This window comes from Pimephales promelas, chromosome 14 (genome assembly GCF_988280905.1).
Source record: "Pimephales promelas chromosome 14, fPimPro1.hap1.1, whole genome shotgun sequence".
Lineage (NCBI taxonomy): Eukaryota > Metazoa > Chordata > Actinopteri > Cypriniformes > Leuciscidae > Pimephales > Pimephales promelas.
In genome coordinates, this window is record NC_142782.1 from 26,007,011 (window position 1) to 26,025,808 (window position 18,798).

Here is an 18,798-nt window from a genome sequence, read left to right on the forward strand (position 1 = left end):
ACAAACAAACAAACTAACACATAGAGTAACGTTACCATTATAACTTTCAACCTCTATGCTTTCAAAACAGACCGCCATTACGCCTATTTTCTCGCGTACCCCCTGGGGCTGCGCGTACCAGTTTGGGAATCCCTGTGTAGACCAAGTGAAACAGCGCTGTGTTACATCACACGTAATTAGGCACGTGCGAGTAGTTGGGTAGCCTATGAAATGTCCTTGTGACGCTGATATCTGTCTCTTATTAGCAATCGCGACCTGCTTCATACCACAGTCATGGTAAAAACGTCAATGTTTTCACTCATCCATAAACATTATTAGATACGGATACATCAGCATGACGACAAGTTCCATAATTCCGCGAATGCTTCATCAACCTACCCTTGTTATTGTAAGAGGTTAGTGACCCCTAGCGGCGAAAAATTCGGAGTGTATCTGTGTGTACAGTTCTCAAACTGTCCTCGGGGTGCCTCTGTTTTGCTATGATGAATCCAATTTTAATCACAAAAATGCTTGTATGAAAGGTAATTGTAATATTTCTGAAAATAAGCATTCTTTTGAAAGTGTTTTGTACTATTTAATATTATTTTTGTGTGAATTAATGACAGTAAAGCTCTCTTTTTTACTTTTGTGCTCAACTGAAACATGGCCTACTAACATCTCAGACAACGGTCCTGATGTTATCATACACGAGTCTCTCATCCGAAGCTCCCAATCATTTTATAGGGCCATCTGGTGTTTTATTTTTAGGGCCCCGATAATGGAACAATTTCCACCCACACACGGTGATGTCATAAATACAGAAAGTATCGGTCATTAACCCAGCATAGGGATATATTTCTCAATAGACATCATTTAGATACGGAAAAGAATCTAGTTAGTTGTTGTGCTGCTCTGACGTTGCTTCCTGTCAGTGGCGGACTCATTTTTATGCGTTCTGTTTTTATCAATTTTTTCATCAAATTGTTATTTAAATGTAGTGTTTTAGAAGGCATATGTATTATTTAGTATTAAGAGTTTGCTCCCAAATGTGCCTCCTCAGTTGCCATAAAGTCTTCCTATATGAAGAATAGGCTACTGACATCACCTGTCTCATTTCATTCATGCCAGTGTATCACAAGCCAACAGGCGCACAAAATGAGTGGAGGTGGTGAAAGATTCCCTTGTGACGTGCCAGGAAGGAGGACAAGAAAATCTGGAAACCTGATAAATAACTCATGTCTCGAGGAGAAAATCATTTTTTGCTATAGTCACGTGGATGCATTTTGGGGCCAATAAAACCCGAGGCTCTTATTGAACATCAAAAAGAGTTGAAATGCTAATGCCATAGAATGGCAACCCGAGTTGAGTAAGTCCTGAATTAATTAAGAGATAAACTGTCTGTATGATCTTCCACTTCACATGTCAAAGTGTTTGTCTGGGTGGTATTGGTTTGCATGTCAGTTCATATTCATGTTGTGTATTTTTTCTTAAGTTGGTTGGTGTTAGTCATAAACTGGCAAAGACAAAGCTTACCCCTGCCCCCCTCAGTTGACGTATGAACCATAAATCGTTAGATCGCACAAAATAGATCAAGGGTCTTTCAGAAAGAGATGTGTGGGTTTAAAGAGAATATGGAATATAGCTATAAATAACCGGACAAGGCCCCTCAGGATCGTCTAATGGGATTAAAATGTTTACTTTGCAGAGTGTTGCCTCAGAGGCAAAATGATGGTTTATGTCATGTTTCATTTTAGTACAAGCATCCTTTCATCATCCTTTTTCCTGAAGAATCTTTTTTTTTGTTGCCAGACTAGTTCTCTTATTATTATTGTTATTATTATTATTATTGAGAATGCAATAGTTGTTAGACCACAACAGTTCAGGTTGGGTTTTTTTCAGTCTTTGAGCTGAGAAATATGTTTTTTTTTTCATAACCCATGCTAGTATTTACCAAGGCTCACCAAAAATACAGTAAACAGTAATATAATTTTATTAGTAATTTAATAAATGTAATAGTAATTTGTTGTGCTTCTTAACCTGTTAACTGTCACCCCCCTTTTTTTGAATAGACATGAAAACGCACATTTCGAACTTAAATGGTTGTAATTCAAGAATGCTTTGGAATATAGACATATGATTGGTCTTGTTTTAAAGAAGACATTTGGCAGATTTTTGTAGAAGTGAAATAAATTAAGAAAGTGAAACAGAAAAAAAGTTATAGAGGTTTGAGTTTATGGAAATGTACAATGCAAAAATATTAATTATTCATATTTTACATAAAATATATATTTTCAAAACCTGGGCTACTCTAAAACGGCAGAAAAATCAAAGCCAAAAATCTGAACAAGTTGTGTTTCAAATTTTAGGTTGATATCTCAAAAAATGAGCTTTCAGTAAGATTTTGTTTGAGCGCAGTACCAAACTTTTTCACTAGGGCACAATCAGACTCCATTACTGCCCATATAAGGGCGCCTGCATTTCCATTCGTGTTTTGAGTGATATGAACCATTATTTTCACAATTTTCATACAATTTCTGAAGTAGAGATCCTATTTAGAAGTAGTATGGGAAGTTTGGCAGATTTTGATATGAATTGAACCTCTAAGAAACGCATACAAAGAACATGCATGTAAGTCATAGCTAGCTGCCACGTCACAAATGGTGAATTTATTATTTTTTTCTCTGATATTTCAAACTTTTCAGACCTTTTTTTTCCAAAATAATTGAATGGATTCTATCTTTTGAACTTTTGGCATGAAAACAAACTGAGGTATCTACCATTTTTTCATGATTTTTCATGTTTACTGCTATTTTAAAATAAAGGTCTGAACACGCCTTATGAGTATGAAAATATTCTTGTTTTATATTGATAAATTATGGCTCCTCTGTAATATATTTTGAAAATCAGTCACCAAATATGGAAACTAGAGATTGTAAGCTTTCAAATGATATATAGTTTGTCAATATTATTTAAGGTATTTACTAAGATATTATTGTTTTAAAAATATAGTGGCAAACGTCCCACCTGTGGGACGGTGACAGTTAAGTGGTTAAAAAACCCAGATACAATTTTTATAGAACAATAGAACAGCATTTATTTGATATAGATTTTTTTGTAACAATGCAAAAGTCTAATGTCACTTTTGATCAATTCAATGCATCCTTGCTGAATAAAAGTACGAATTTGTGGGGGAAAAAAGAAAAAGGGTTGATGGCATTCATCATTGTAAAAAAACATTTGATATCAAACTAGCAAAAATTTCATTGTATAAATTCAGCTTGATATAAATTTTAGCCCCACCCCTTTTCTTCGGTGCGATCGTTGGTTGGTGTCTTCCATTTTTAATTCCACAGCATAAAGGTAAGATCTTACGGATTTATGAATGTATCTCGTTTTAAAACCTCCCCGGTCTGCAGAAATCTGTTATAAAATCCGCTTCACACTTCTCGTGATAACTTAGTTAACTCTACAATCTCCAGCTTATTAGGCCTACTCTTCGATAGGCTACAGAGCTAACATTACCTGAAAACGGAAATTCAAACACAAAATACCGGTACTAAAAAAGGCTTCACGCTTCTTTTCTTGCGGTTGGATAATCTTTATAACACAGAAAGAAGTAGCCTTATACAGCTAACGTTTTAGCTTGACTTCCTGAACTTGACAATAAACATTTTTTTGAAGATAAATTTTTCACTTATCATTTGTTGAAAAAATATATAATAAAAGTTGCCTATTTCATTTTAAAAGGCCAATTTTAGTCCGCACATTCATTGTCTATTTGTGGAAACTGCTTAGTGCACATACTGAACATGCTACCCTTTGCATAGGTAAATGCACTTGTGCAGAACTGCCATATTTTGAATATAATAAATAAATAAAAATATTTTAGTCGGTGCTTGAATCACACAATTAATGCATGTGCGATTTAGAAGAATAGATTTACTTAACACAAAAATGAATCTTTGAAGTCAGTAGGTCTGGGTCTTGCTTTTAATAGACACATCCACATCATCTCTCTGGTGAGTCACTGAGGATGCGGTCATGAGAATCATAACCAGGGAAACTATTGGACAAAGTCTCTCCAATCCATCACTTCATGAATGGAGCCGGGGCTCTTCGGTTCAATGATGTAGAACTCTTGAATAAGGGAATGACCTGCCTTTGTTAGACTTATCTCCGGGCATTGGGCAGCTTGCCGGTAACCGGAGGATTGTGTGTTTGGGTTTAATTGTGTTAGCACCCTCCCACATATCCTCCCCTGTGCATCTTCTGTCTAGTCCCTTAATCTCTGCTGTTTGTCTCTGTGATAAGTGATATCCCGTTTCGATCACGGTAGATTGTTTATGCCCACCTGATGAGAAGAAGGCTCTGCGGTGGCCCGATGGACCCCACCTTATTTATAGCGCTGGAATCTGATTAGACTGTTTGTGAAAGCCCAAGATACCTGTCATTTTGACTCCATAATCATCTCATTCTGAAGTGATGCATTGATGCTTTCAGACAGAGTCTTAATTAAGATGCAAGCCATCAATGAGCGAGGGGTGCAGATATATTTTCAGTGAATTGTTTGTTGCCAGACATTGAGAGTTAAATGTCTGAGGATTTATGTTCCCCTGGACCAGTAAAGCCAACAGCTAGCCTATTTCATAGAAGGCTCTAAAAACCACTTGAATCATGTCGCATGAGATAACAGTGATGAATGGTGAAGAAACATTATTTCCTGATATTACTTTCCCAGAGTTTCACTGTAGAGCACTGGAGCGAGAATCGCCTCTTCTTTACAGAAAGCCAATGGCGTCAGGCAATTTTTGGTTTATCGAGAAAATTTAAAAGGGGTCATATCATGAAGAATCAAACAATTATTGATCTTTTGATTGCAATTTAAAAACATTCATAACTCAATCTGTTGTGAAAATGACAATGTATTATCACCAAGCTGTAAACTTCTACTGATACTCATTGAACACTGTTACTCTTTTTACCCATTTATGTAATTCTAAGAATCAGAGAAAGAGTGGAAAATATATAAGTGGACCTTGGGGAACAGAAATGATATGGTGCATGATATGATATGACCCTTGTTAAACAGACTAGAGACGTGCATCAAAGAAAAATATATATGTCTGATAAGCAAGATTCTGTGAGACATTTACTAATTAAGTTTTCAGAGACATTCTGGCGTGAGAACTTGTAGCACTGTGAGTTCTGGGGTAGCTTTCAAATGGATGCTTCAGTATGTTTATGTCACACTCTAAACAACAATTAAACTCCGCTCAGGGCCACATTTCATGTTTGTGTTAATAACCATTCAGATCAGATGAGGTAAATATTTGATTACGATGGAGATAGAGATAAAGCCACAGTTTTAGTTGATCTCAAAAGAATCTAATTTGCATCGTTTTAGCAAAACCCACAGAAGAGGATGTCAAAATGTTTGTCATCCCTAATACAAAAACAGGATCTCCAAGAGAGAATAGTCTTTGTTTATTTGCTCATTTAAAGCTAAGTCCACTCTGGTTTTGGAGGGTTTTTTTTATGTGTAATCTATACTCTACTGCTAACACGCACACACTTCAGAGATGTTTTATCTGCATAGCTGCTGAAAACAAACATATATGCTCCTTTAATCCAAGGCAAAATAAAGACAAGCAGCTTTTGAAATAGTTTTGCTAAACTATTTCAGAACCATAACTCCCTATCTTTTTCTGAAAAGGGGGAGTGCAATCAAAATGCTTGGCAGCATATTAATATAAAATGTATAGATTAAAATGTGAGCAATTGAGTCAAACAAGACAGACTTGCCTCACTGTTGTTGGAATATTGTGACAGATTTATGAAACAGAATAAATGGATTGTCAGCTATTATGAAATCTGCTCAATTTCGGGAATATTCACCAATAGCAGCTAAAAGAGACCAAAAACATCTTTTCATGCTCACACATAATTTTTTATCTGCCATGGGAATGCTTTAGAGAAATATATAATGAGATCATTTTAATTCATAAAAAGAAAAAAAAACAAACAAGAAAAACAATAGTTGTGCTTGAATGTTTTAATTCGTTCAAAGCATCAGTGCAATTTTACCATTGTTATCAAACAAACAATGTGTTTTCATATTTTGAAATAATTCATAATTTGAATTTCTATAAGTGCCAATGGTAGATATCATGAAAATGACAGCATGGTAAGAAACTTTCATATACGCCTACACGAATATTTTTTTATAAGTGTAATGGATGAAATATTTTTAGATTTGCATTAGAAACAATACATTTGGGACACATATATTTAAGAGTAATAATGGCTTAATGAGATACATATTCAAATTTCCTCTTGTAATTAGGACAGAATATTTACAGGTCATTTAAATAAATAATTGGCTGCGATGATAAATAATACTTTCCTTAAAACTCATAATATAAAAAGCAAAGCTGTTAAAAAAAACTAAATTTTTAAAGCATTTAACAAACATAAATTATGTTAAAAAGCAAAAAAATATTTTATTATTATTATTATTAATTATATTGTGGAAATGGAAATGACAGAAAATAAAAACAACGACAGTTAATTGCAATGATTTGAAGGCACTTCCTTGGAAAAAATATTTACTCCAACATCTCTGGAGTTTCTTCTTTTATATCCTCAGGACCTGTGGCACATAAAGAATTATGTGTCAAATAAGCTTACTTTTGATTTAAATCAATACTTTTAAAATACAGTCACAGTTAGAAAGCTGTTTGAAGAAGACAGCACACGAAACTAAGTTCCAGCAACTCAACCTGTCATACACAGAAACAATGAACTTCAGACTTGAATGCATTACTCTCCACTTGAATGGACATCACTTATTCACATCATAAAAGACAATTTAACCGTTTCTAATTGATTTAAAGGAAAACCAGTCTGAGCAAGAGTAATCATAACCTAATAAAACACCGTAATTCACCAGCCACATCATTTGACATTCAGACTGGTAATGGATTCTTTCACCTTTCACTAACAGGTTCTTTAAAAGTCTCATTCCACAGCTGTCATGCTGCCGATGATGTCGCAGAACAGACTGATTCTAGCGTCACAGCTTGGTCTTCAACTATTTTGAATGTGTTTCTAAGAATTAAATGAATAATGTTTGACTCTTTTACACACAAGCTCTGACTGACTGTCAAGATTGTGATTTCATCGTTTTATTATACAATCTAATATACAATTATTAAATGGTACAATCTACCAGGAAAAAATGCATTAAGCAATTGGAACACAAGACAGAAAACATCTGCTAGATCTAAGTGCACAGCTTTTTATCAATACAGAGCAAATCAGTTTCTTTAAGTCATTACTTAATTGCCAGAAGATCACTCTACTGTTTTAACCCAATTTTGGGTCAAATATGGACAAACCCAGCCATTGGTTTACATTTTTAAATTACATTTTTAACCCAATGTTTGAGTTTGTCCATATTTTTTTTCTTTGTGTATGCGTTGGTTCACAAAGTGGTTGGTTCGACTAGAAAATGCTTGTTACAAAGCACCAGATGGCCATGATTAAACTGACATTACATCTTACTCAATATTTCTTCTAAAGTTTCAGTTAAAGAAGCATGCGAGACGTTCCCAACAGAAACTGGGAGCAGGCTTGACTATCACGTTGCAGTTGTCTTATATATGTTATATGCATGGATATAATTATGAAATTTTCATAATGCTATTATATATTATATTACTTTTACATAAATGTTTTTAAAATGCATGATAATGTCAAAGCTATATAGATTGAATGAAGAAATTTAACAGATTTCAGTTCTTGGAACCATAAGCATTCCTCAAAAAAAGAAGAACATTCCACAAACAGCTAAATACGTTGTACTTACATGCAGTTTCTATGATTGTGTGCAAAGGGGACTCATAGCTAGCCTTGTTAGCAATCGTGCACATCTTTTATAATCTGTTGGGGACAAGAAAAAGAAAACAAGAAATTTTTACTTCCAGAACATTAAACAGGCTTTATGTTAGGCTACAGGCTAGCAGTGAGAACAAAAGCGTCACTTCCTGGAAAATTGCTGCAAATTATTTGTGCTAAAAATGATAGTTGCTGCAATCGTGGGGAACCCACTATGGCTCTTTTGTCCAACTGAATCAGAATGAGCTTTTTTGCTAACTCATTCAAGGAATTTATTTTGATGACAGAATCTTCTATCTACAGAATGTACAGGTGTTATACAAATGCAGGGGAATATGAATACGAGGTATTGTATTCTAATTAAATTTAAGTATGACTATGTGTATTGCACATGTTTATTGCCCATTATTTATTGCATTTAACTGCCCATGAGCTAAATGGCCCAAGGAAAGAAACTTTTCTTGTGCCTGGCTCTGTAGCACCAAAAAGACGGCAACAGTGCAAAGAGGAAATGGGTGTGAGGGGTCAAGAGTGATTTTGCCAGCAAGTTCAAGTTCAAGGATGGATGAGTACAGTTCTTTGAATAGTAGGGAGGGGTAGACAGATGATCCTCCCAGCAGTTCGGACTATCCGCTGTAGTCTTCTGAGGTCTGATTTGGTAGCCGAGACGAACCAGACAGTTACAGAAGTGCAGAGCACAGACTATGACTGTGTTGGATTGATGGTGTTGAAAGCCAATCCGAAGGATCTTCAAATAAAAAGTCCCTACTCTGTGGGATGTAGTAGAGTGCCATGTTGACTGCATCATCCACAGATAGACCTGTTTGTCCAAAAAGCAAACTGCAGGGGGTCCAGCTAGGTTCCAGGGATGTCCTTCAGGTGGGCCAGCACCAGTCCTTTAAATGACTTCATGCTGGTGAAATGTTTCTGGAAGACTCGGTATACATCCTCTTCATAGATCGTAAGTGCAGAACGGAGGGAGAGGGGTTGCTGAAGGTGTTGATGAATCCATGGAGAGAAGGTCAGAACAGGTGTGGGGTGTATAAGACTGGGTTTTTCAAACTTGCAACAAAACTAATTTAGGTCATCAACGAGTTGGTGATTCAACACAGTGCTCAGGGATGGTCTGGTATTTTGTGATGTCTTTCAAGCCTGATGTAGGTTTGTTGGCTGAAAACGGGTTAGTAGTTTCTCTTAGCCACTCTGATCTCCTTTGTCAGAAGTACTGTACATCATAAATGAGTTTGGTCTCATGAGCGTGCAGATGAAATGCAATAAAAGCCCCGTTCACACTACAAGCGACAAAGCGACACAATACCATTAACTTTTCCTTCCAAAATGTTTGTAGAAAACTTATTTGTTGTCTTACATCCGAGAATGTCACTCACAAACATTACTAGGCAACCAGTAGTGGGAACGCCCTCCAGCGCAGCCTCTGGCGACCTGCAGCGACAAAGTCACTTGTAGTGTGAACGGGGCTAAACACTGCCATGTTATCTTGCATTCGGATGCCTGGTGTTTGGAAACGCAATCATGAGGCACTTCTGGGAGGGTCATTATACCAAATTTTTCTGTTGACAGACTTTAGCTTAGGCATTTCAGAATGATCAAGCCAACATTTGAGATGCTTGCTGTCCAATGAAATTGCTCCACTGATTAGTCCAGTTATCCAATCACATCCACCGTTGACGCAAAGACGAAAGTTCTTTTGTTATGCATCGAGGGATTTATTCAGTAAATGTGTTTGTATATGTGTCTTCTTACCGAATAATACAATTACCCTCCTAATTTGAGCGCTTTTTAGAATCTTTGTGCATCTTGGAGTTCTGGCGGGGTTTTTTTATGCGATATCCCAAAATGCATATAAAAATAGATGGATGGAACTATAGCTAGTGACACTCTGGCTTGTGCTGTGACATACGCCTTATTCACGGCAGCGCCATCTTTGATTTTTAATGAGAATGAAAGCGAGGCTGTGAGGGATAGTCATGCATCTCTTCAATGGGCTGTACTGTTATTTAATGTGGTTTCGGATTGTTCTGCTCATGAAACACTGAAAAAATATCTTTCCAAAAAAATTTCAGTTGACAAAAAACTCCCGACAATGTAAGCTGTGGAAAATTGTAAGTATCTAGCAGTTTTATTCAGCTTTTTACAGCGGATGCCATTGGAAACACGGTAAGTCTATCCCTCACAGCCTCACTTTCATACCTGTCATGGCGCTGCTCTGAATAAGGTGTATGAAGCAAACGTCACCACTTTAAACGCACTGATGAAATTCAATTTTAAGTGGGGCTCTCATACCATCACGGGATGACGTATATAGTATATGAACATGGCTAAGGGTTAGATGGATCCCTGTAAATAGCTTTATCTCTGCCCCAGTAATGTACTTGATGGCCTAAAATGACTGTGTGGGTTCAAGCACCACATGCTTCCATCCTTAATGGTGTTTGTGAAGTCTGAACATCCCATTGCTGTCCTGTTCCAAACACTGTTGCCGTCATTTTCTCTCAAGGTACAGCCACGTTTCCCTCGTTCTTTAAAAGTGACATTTCAAAACAGAACTCAAACACTATAAGTATGTTAAAAAAGTATATGGCATTAATGGCTTTAGATTTATTGTTTCCGTACAAGAATACTTGATGATGTTTTATTATATGAACTTGTGAATACTATTTCAAGTTTACTACAGTTTAGGAAGCATTTAAGTCATAAAAATTGTTTTTGAAGGCAGAATCTCTGATTTCGCTGTGAATTATTACCGTATGCTTTTTGCCATTCCCAGTGTTCCTCATGGTTGCCAAGTGCTCTAATACAGCTGGTCGGTTATGCATGAATAAAGCTAACCGTACCAAACAACATCTCATTGTTATAAATATGCTGCACTTTTTTATTACTACTTGCAATAATTCATAGATCCTTTTGTAGAAAAGAAATATCCACAATATCTAAGGCTGAATTTCACAACCCTTCTTTCTCTATGGAGAAACACAGAGGAGGGTCATGGAGCAAGTTCACAAAACATCTCTGGCCTCTAACGCATGTTTTAACTTAAAACAATTTAAAAAAAAAACAAAAAAAAAAACACTTAAACAACCAATGTCTAGGGGAAATATGGCAACTATTGTGACCCAGAATATAAATTTGATCATCACTTTGGGCAACTAGTTTGTCTCTTTTTTGTGAAATATAAAATTTAGTTCAGTTAAAGAATGAGAGATTTGATTAGTTTTGACATTTCTGCTCTCTATACAGAGTAACACGATGGATGGACCATTAGATAAGCATTATTTATTGGAAAAATCTAAATCTCTCCTGAACGCCTCTAAGTCCATGAGGACTAAGGGTGGAGGAGCATTTTCGTTGCGGTGTAACGCCCTGTCAAAACATTTCGTTTTACTTAAGAGAAATAGAAACATAGGCAGCATTTCTATAGTCTCAATGAAACACAAGCTCATACATATACAATGAAAAGAATTTGCTGTAGAAAATATTCAAACTGCAAGTAACAATGAATTAAACATGACATTTTAAATAGAAAAACTTACTCCAATTATCTTTCTTTTATTTACTACTTTTACATTGTATACAGCACAATACAACATAATTCATAAAGTTCTTGGAAACATGTCATGTATTTAACCCAAAATGAAGATTCTGTTATCATTTACTCGTGCTCATATCATTCCAAACCTGTATGCATTTCTTTCTTCTGCAGAATACAACATTTTGAAGAATGGTGTTGGGGTCCAAACAACATTGGACCCCATTTACTATGGACAAAGAAATATTTGTGTGTGTGTTTTTTAGCAGTAATCATCCAGGTTTAAAATGGCATGAGCGTAAATGATGACATTTTTTAATATTAAAGATATACGTACATGTCGGTCTGGAACAATCCCTGGTGTTGTGATAAATTCTATGGAAATGTGTCCTGCATTCAGATGGAAACTTGACTGGTCCTGCTTGGAAAAAAAAGATTTCAATCATCATAGGTTTTTGTGGATTAGATATTCTGGTGAACGAAATCGTTCGGCTTTTAATTTCTTCTACTACTTAATGTCTACTCAAGCATTACGCCTAAATCTCTCGAAATCCTAACAAAGAGGGTGGTAAAGTAAAGGTTCTTTAAGTGGGTCACTTTTTTGTACAGAACCCAGAAGGAGAATTAGTTCATGCTAACGCTTGACATGCCATCATAAGGGCAGAGACTTAGTGATTCTGATTCTGGCAAAGCCGTTACAAAGTTTTATTGTATAAGCTTCCGGATAACAGATTTTAACACTGATTGTAGATGAATAATAACAAAGATTCTGCAATGAATAATCATCTTAAATGTGCTTTTTCTGAAAAAAAAAAATTGGCAGGAGAATGAAATGTATTTCACAACCCAGAGGCTGTAGAAACTATTTACCTCAGTTAACCTACTGCAGGCGTAACTTATTTGACTAGCTTTATGTTTTATAAGGAAAACTGCATTCTTAATGAGACATTTAAAAACAGGCCTATAATGAGAATAAAGAAAGAGGTGAAAATAAAATGGCAAGTGAACAGAAGCATTATTTCACCATTATCATTTTAAACAGTAGTACGCTACATTGTTGTCACATGACCCAGCTACATTTGTCAATGTATCAAGTTGCATGCAAGTCAACAATTAGTTATTATCGTGGACATTTTTGCAATCCAATTTTGTTAAAATAGCTTAAACTTTTGACTGTCCGTTCAAATGATGAGTCAAGAAAGAGATTGGTTTTAGTGCACTGCATTGTGGGATACAATATTTCACAAAGTAAGTAAACATGTGGCCAAGGTAGCGGGTCATATGACAAGGTAAATCCACATACTGTGCATGCACCGTACTATATACACTGCAGAAACGCTAAGAGTATTATATAAGTATGCTATTCTGAACAGAGCTCACACATTTCAACCTCATCAACGGGACTGCATGAAACATTTTGTACTAAAAAAGATGAAATATATTGAAATGGGTTTTTGTTTACCTGTAAAATGTTCTATAAATTTGTCTTTCATGCTGATGTCTCTTGGGACAATATCTGAAACAAACCGATAGACAAAAAGACAGTGTTAGTGTTTCACCCCTGTTCTTTAAACTCATAAAATGCTAGATATTATTTAGCAATTTGACCATTTTGAACCGAACTGAATTAAGCAATTGATACTTCGGGTTAAACTGAAGCAGTTTGAGAAACATAGAAGCTGTTCTTGCATGTAGCTTGATTTGGAGACATTTTATGCATGAAAATAAGAAAAAGCACTGTATTTTTGTGAAGTAGTTAGAGTAAAATTTGCCACTGTACATGGAGAAATCCTCCACAACAATTTGTCTCCTCCAAATGAAACTTTACCTATTTCTTTTCTTTAAAAGAAATCCTATAATTAGTTGTTTCATTAATTTAATATATATATTTTAACTTTACAGTTGTAATTTTAAAGTCTGTTTTATAGGTTTAACAAAGCAAAATGTACATTTTCCATGTCCTAGCTTGGACAATACTTAAGTATCCCTTTGGGTAAGTGTTAAATGAGTTAAACAACTCAAAGTCTCTGCCAACTAACATAAATTGCTGATATAAAGGCTATAAAAACACTGCTGTTGTATTAACAGATGTGATTCAGTGTATTTAGTCTGGGAATTATTATGTCATCAACTTGCGTCCAGCTCAGTCACTGAATACAATCTCTAGCACATGGCTTGAAGTCATTGTACAAGACTGTTACCTTAGCTAAGCAAAGAGATATCACACTGACATCAATTATTAGTGAATTTAATAAAGACATTCTTATGAACCATTTGTCTTATTAATGACCTCCCCAAAACGTTTGCAAAACTGAAAACTTTAATTTACAAAAAGTCTTGTAAATACTATTAATATAATCAGTCATATCTCAAACTCCTAAAAGCTTGTAGTGTACAAATGTGCAACAACCTTTTGGAAACTTTCCCCTCTTAAGATGATGATGTAACTAATTACAGTCATATACGTCATTTGTTTGTCTGTGGTCACTACATGCTTGATATAATAAAGATGGACAGTCCCATTCAAAATATACAATAAATCCCAGATTGATAATCCAGCACTCAGTAAATCAGCTTGAGGCTTGGGGTCCTTTCTAATTATGTACAATCTGTGGCCCGCCCGACCCTGGGATACTTGTCCCCACGTGTAGTCTACCACTTCCAGCCTATTGGAGTAAGGAGATTATTGCATGCAAAATTGTAATGCCTATCAATGTCAGGTCCACAAATCCATGCAGCAGCTAATTTTAACCTGTCTCAGAACATAGGATAACCAAGACTGCATTATGAATGAGTTACTCTTTCATTCAAAATACAGCAGTTTTCTACATTTATGACACCTACAGATTCTTCTTTTGTGGCCTGAGGGTCATGCTTTTCCCATTTTTAATAAGACAATCATGGCGATGATGCATTATCAAACACCTATTAATATAATTACGGGTCCATACGCATGTTGTCGCACCTGAGTCTTAAGATGACTAACTATGCTGATGGGCTGTTCTATTCAGAAGGCTACGGTGCAGTTTGGATTATACAAAAGTCCCATGATATCAGCATCAACGCACAATTTAAATCGAACGTGTTTTCACTGGATTAAAATCAGTCTCATTGAAAAACTTTAAAGGCAGTAAACTCAATCAAAGTTCATCAGATCAGCAATAGCAGATGTTTATGGGTGTAATTCTTTCTTGGGGACACGACTTTTGTGTAACAACGCACGTCAATCATTTTTAATTTTTTATGACTAAGACATTTAAATAGACAACTCTGAATCAACCCAACCAGAAAACTGTCACTGTAAAAATGACATTTTGTTTTATAGTCAAACTAAGAATTTGTTTTATAGTCAAACTAAGAGTTAAGTAAGTGAAGAAACTACATAATAGCACAATACAGAAACAAGATAATCTATTTGAGTATAATTATCAATTCTCAAGGGTCTCAGAAATGCTAAAATGACTCTAAACACATCACAAAACTGCTCAGCTACTATAACGTCATGACATGGAACATTCAGTTGCTGTAAATATAATGATCTACGAAATGATCATGATATTTAGTCCAGGCTTCACAGCACAAATGGTAACACTCTTTTGGCAATTGAGTAATATTATTACAGCATGGACAGCTTCCATTACAAAAAATTTAAGTCATTTTAATTGGGTTCAATGAAAGATTTCAAAGGTGTCAAATTAAGTCATAAATATATATAACTGCATGAGGCAAAATTTAGGCAGACAAAATAGTCTTACGTGGCTGAAATCAGGTTTTTATCCACAAAATGCAGGTCATCAGCACAGTTTTCTAATGGCACACATGATTTCTCAAGCTTTTACACTTGTCTTTGAATAGTCCTTAGATCTTCACCGATGATTTGAGCATTATGTGATCTGTCTAATAAGACCATGAACATTCATGTTTTACCCTCTGCAGATCAAAAGAGTGTCCCTTAATCCAATTTCATATCATTTTAACTGAATTTTTCACAATGACCCCACAGGTTATATGTTTCTGTCACTGCAATGTAAGACAAGATAGTTATGAAAATGAACAGCTGTCCATGCATTATGCGATTAAAGCATTAAAAGTGCAATTGATATGCAGGCAAAAACTCACACTAACAGGAAGTAGTTAATGCCCAGGATTACATTTGTACCATCACCGGATCTCAAATCAGCTTACCTATTGGTCTGCTGTTGTCTAGCTTGGACAAATGTGCAGTCTTTTCACGTGAGGAAAACTTAACATCTTGAGAGACAGAGTAGAGGCCACTGGTGATGCGTCTGGACGCGGGCTTGTCCCTGATCACTTGCAGGATTAGATTAAGAAGAGTTTTCCTTTCCGTCTCCTTTACCTCCTTGCTGTCCATGCACTGGCTGGAGGTGATGAGCAAAAGAATCATACTCAACAATATGTGCCATCTCTTCTCAGCCCGCATGGCTTTCCAGCCTGATAAACGAACAAAACAAGCGAACATAGTCATTATATCCTCGTCCCAAAAGTTATAACTTACGTGCGTAAAACACGCATTCAGACGGCAAAGCAGTGGCGCAGTGGTCCTGCGTTTACGCAGTAGATTCGAGTCCGAACTATTAATCACGACCTGCAACACTACTTAGGCTACTGTAAATAAAGCCTCGATAATTTAATAAAACTCCCCTAAGTTTTTTTTTTTTAAATAAAACGCCGACTAAATGTACATGAAATTGAACTATTTTGCACTGTATAGCATGTTTAAACTTTGAAATCAGAGAAACAATTCAATTCACTTTACTATAATCATTTACACTCACATAAGCAAAATAAATAGCAACTTACGCGATTATAGCCTATTGGTAGGTGCTTGTACCTCTAATGATGCGGACGCAAAGTTGTCAGAGAAAAATATATCCTCCAACAGTTCCTGCTGTCTCGTGTCTTTCTTGAGAACATGCGTCTTGTTTTTATACGTCAAGTGCGAAGCTTCTTGAATGTAATACAATCGATTTCGGGTGGGTGGCAAATGTAGACATCTTTAGGTTTTTTTTTTTTTTTTCTTCAACTCGTGGTCAGTTCCTCTGACATTCGCCCCTCCTTTAGTTTTAAATTCATCACAGAAGTTCAGATAACTATAAAAAGTGTCTCAAAACTCCTCTCTGAGGTTTATTAAAAGAATCATAGCTGGCAGAGAGCTGGACGCGTAAATGTCGGAGATATCCATCGCGCCACGTCCCCCAGGGAAATGATGGGGAACTTCAAGTATCCATATATCCAAATATACTCGCTTAAATGTAGCTGAGCTCTGAAATTAACGCCTGGATGTTTTTGTTCATGGATGGCCGGGTCTTGTGACTGCACTAAGCGCGCTATCCTGGTAAGCCCTGCTTGTTTCCACCTCCCAACACTTTAGTTTGCACTTGGCTTTGTGCTGCTTACACGCTTAACGCATACATTCTAGGGTTCTTAACTTGTGTATCTCTACAAGTAAACGCAATCAATAGTCTAATTGCAATGATGTTTAGCATGCAGCCAGAATATTTTATGAATTATTGTCTCAATCTGTTCCCATGCCTTAGTCGAACCTTGGTTATTTCTTTAAGCTTCTTAATATTTCTCTGTAGCCAGCCCCCCATCCTCATGGGGGAAGGTCCTGCAGGGGTCATGTCCTGGAAATCTGGCCACCCTTCAAGTTTGATACAGTGTGTGTTGGTAATGGTGTGTCATGGTATAACATTTTCGGGGGAATGAACTGCTAAATTAAGCTTGGCTTATATTAATTGCAAAATGTATAAATAATAAGAGATAGAATTTAATTTCTTAAATGTTGACTCACTTCTCATTTACATAAAAGAGAAGGCAATGCATACAATGCACATAAACATAAATCAAATGTAAGTGTTTACAAAAAACAACAACCAAACAAATAGACACTAAGAAGCTGTTGTAATATAGCCTTTAAAATTAGAATTGGTGCCATTAATGATCTATCCAGGGGATCCCTATTGAAAACACCTTCTCGGTTTGATTTATTCCTACAAAGTCAAAAGGCACAATTTCACACAGCTCTTGCTGCTCTTACAGGGATGTCACTGAACCTGCTCCTCATATGAGAATTTGAAGGAAATGGCATTTTCCTCTCTTGTCATCAAGATGGCTTCATGCTGACATTAGGAACTTAAGAAAAAATGATTTTCAGTAACTTGATGTCACTTTTGCACGAGTAGCCTACATTTTAAGCTATGCTTTACGTTTAAAGTAACCATTTAACTTTAGGCTACAGATTAAAGTGGAACACGTAATCAGTGCCATGATAGCCTACCCTTTAACCTAATACCAAAAACATGATTATTGGAATGCGGTACTTACCACCACCATTGGATCGTTCTTATAGGCTACACTAAATACATACATACACTGTGTTGGAAAGAAGGATTGTCCAATGTTTGTATGCAGTGTATTTAACCTGTACCCAACCTGTCAGATAAAAAAGGCCATGAATAAGAACGAATACAAAGATCATCACTGAGTGATAACATAACATCAGATTAGCCTACTGGCGGAAAATTTGAATCAGCAGCAGACGCGCATGTAAGATGCTTCACCTCATGATGACACACTTGTGATTGGCTGAATGTTAAAGTAACTAATACCAGAGAACACGTGGAATGTGTTTCAAAAAAAGTGAAGAATCACCGTTATCTAAAGGTTGGGTCTGCTACGCCCCAGATAATACTATGCCTTCTGCCTCATGAGTCATGAACTCTCCTCGCCGACTATAAAAAATAATTGGTCGCCGGCTATAAAAATTGTGTTTGGCGCCATCAAATGGTGTGTTCTTAAACTACATGTAGGCCTTAAATTAAAGCATCAAGTAAATAGTTTTTTATTTTTTTGTAATAAAGATGATTCTTGAATTTAACTATATATATATATATATATATATATATATATATATATATATATTATTATTATTATTATTATTATTATTAGTGTTTTTTAAGGGTATTAATGCCTCGCGAACTCTCCTCGACGGCTGTAAAAAAAAATTGTGTTTGGCGCCATCAATCGGTGTGTTCTTAAACTACACCTATCGCCTCAAAAGCTTTAAATAGTTTTGCTTAAAGCATTTTATCTTTCGTAATAAAGATGATAATTGAATTTAACTCTGTAGGCTATATATTAAATACTGATTTAAATCGACGAATTTTCCAACCTGCCTGCACACAAGCCATTCGTAGGTGTTTAATTATTATTATTATTATTATTATTTTTTTTTTTTGTAAGGTCGTGTTTCCCAAATCGTCTCGTTCGCATTTGGGGCTATGTAACTAAATTAGTTTGTGCTAATTCTACTGTTATTTTTTTTTTTGGTCCCACCTCTTGTTCTCCAATTG

General features: G+C 35.9%; 1 protein-coding gene across 3 annotated transcripts; it reads right to left on the minus strand.

The window, feature by feature from the left end:
• Positions 1 to 6,034: 6,034 nt before the first annotated feature.
• alkal1 (ALK and LTK ligand 1) lies at positions 6,035 to 16,457 on the minus strand. Of its 3 annotated transcripts, none has more exons than XM_039676699.2 (6): positions 16,244 to 16,457; positions 15,608 to 15,874; positions 12,885 to 12,938; positions 11,760 to 11,840; positions 7,847 to 7,920; positions 6,035 to 6,628 (listed from the first exon to the last, which is right to left on the minus strand). In XM_039676699.2, the coding sequence occupies exons 2-5, from the start codon at positions 15,861 to 15,863 to the stop codon at positions 7,856 to 7,858; spliced, it is 456 nt and encodes a 151-aa protein (XP_039532633.1). In that variant the 5' UTR covers positions 15,864 to 15,874; positions 16,244 to 16,457; the 3' UTR covers positions 6,035 to 6,628; positions 7,847 to 7,855. The 3 variants fall into 3 exon arrangements, with proteins under 3 accessions (XP_039532633.1, XP_039532597.1, XP_088975313.1); XM_039676663.2 differs by having other exon boundaries at positions 11,760 to 11,843; XM_089119187.1 differs by lacking the exon at positions 16,244 to 16,457 and having other exon boundaries at positions 11,760 to 11,843; positions 15,608 to 16,013.
• Positions 16,458 to 18,798: the final 2,341 nt, after the last annotated feature.

Bases quoted from the DNA above. Each gene is read 5' to 3' on its own strand.
- alkal1 (XM_089119187.1), bottom strand. From the start codon at position 15,908: ATGACTATGTTCGCTTGTTTTGTTCGTTTATCAGGCTGGAAAGCCATG. The intron at 12,939-15,607 runs GTAAGCTGATTT...GGTTTGTTTCAG, and splicing joins AGACAACAGCAGACCAATAG to ATATTGTCCCAAGAGACATC. The intron at 11,844-12,884 runs GTAAACAAAAAC...TTTTTTTCCAAG, and splicing joins ATTTATAGAACATTTTACAG to CAGGACCAGTCAAGTTTCCA.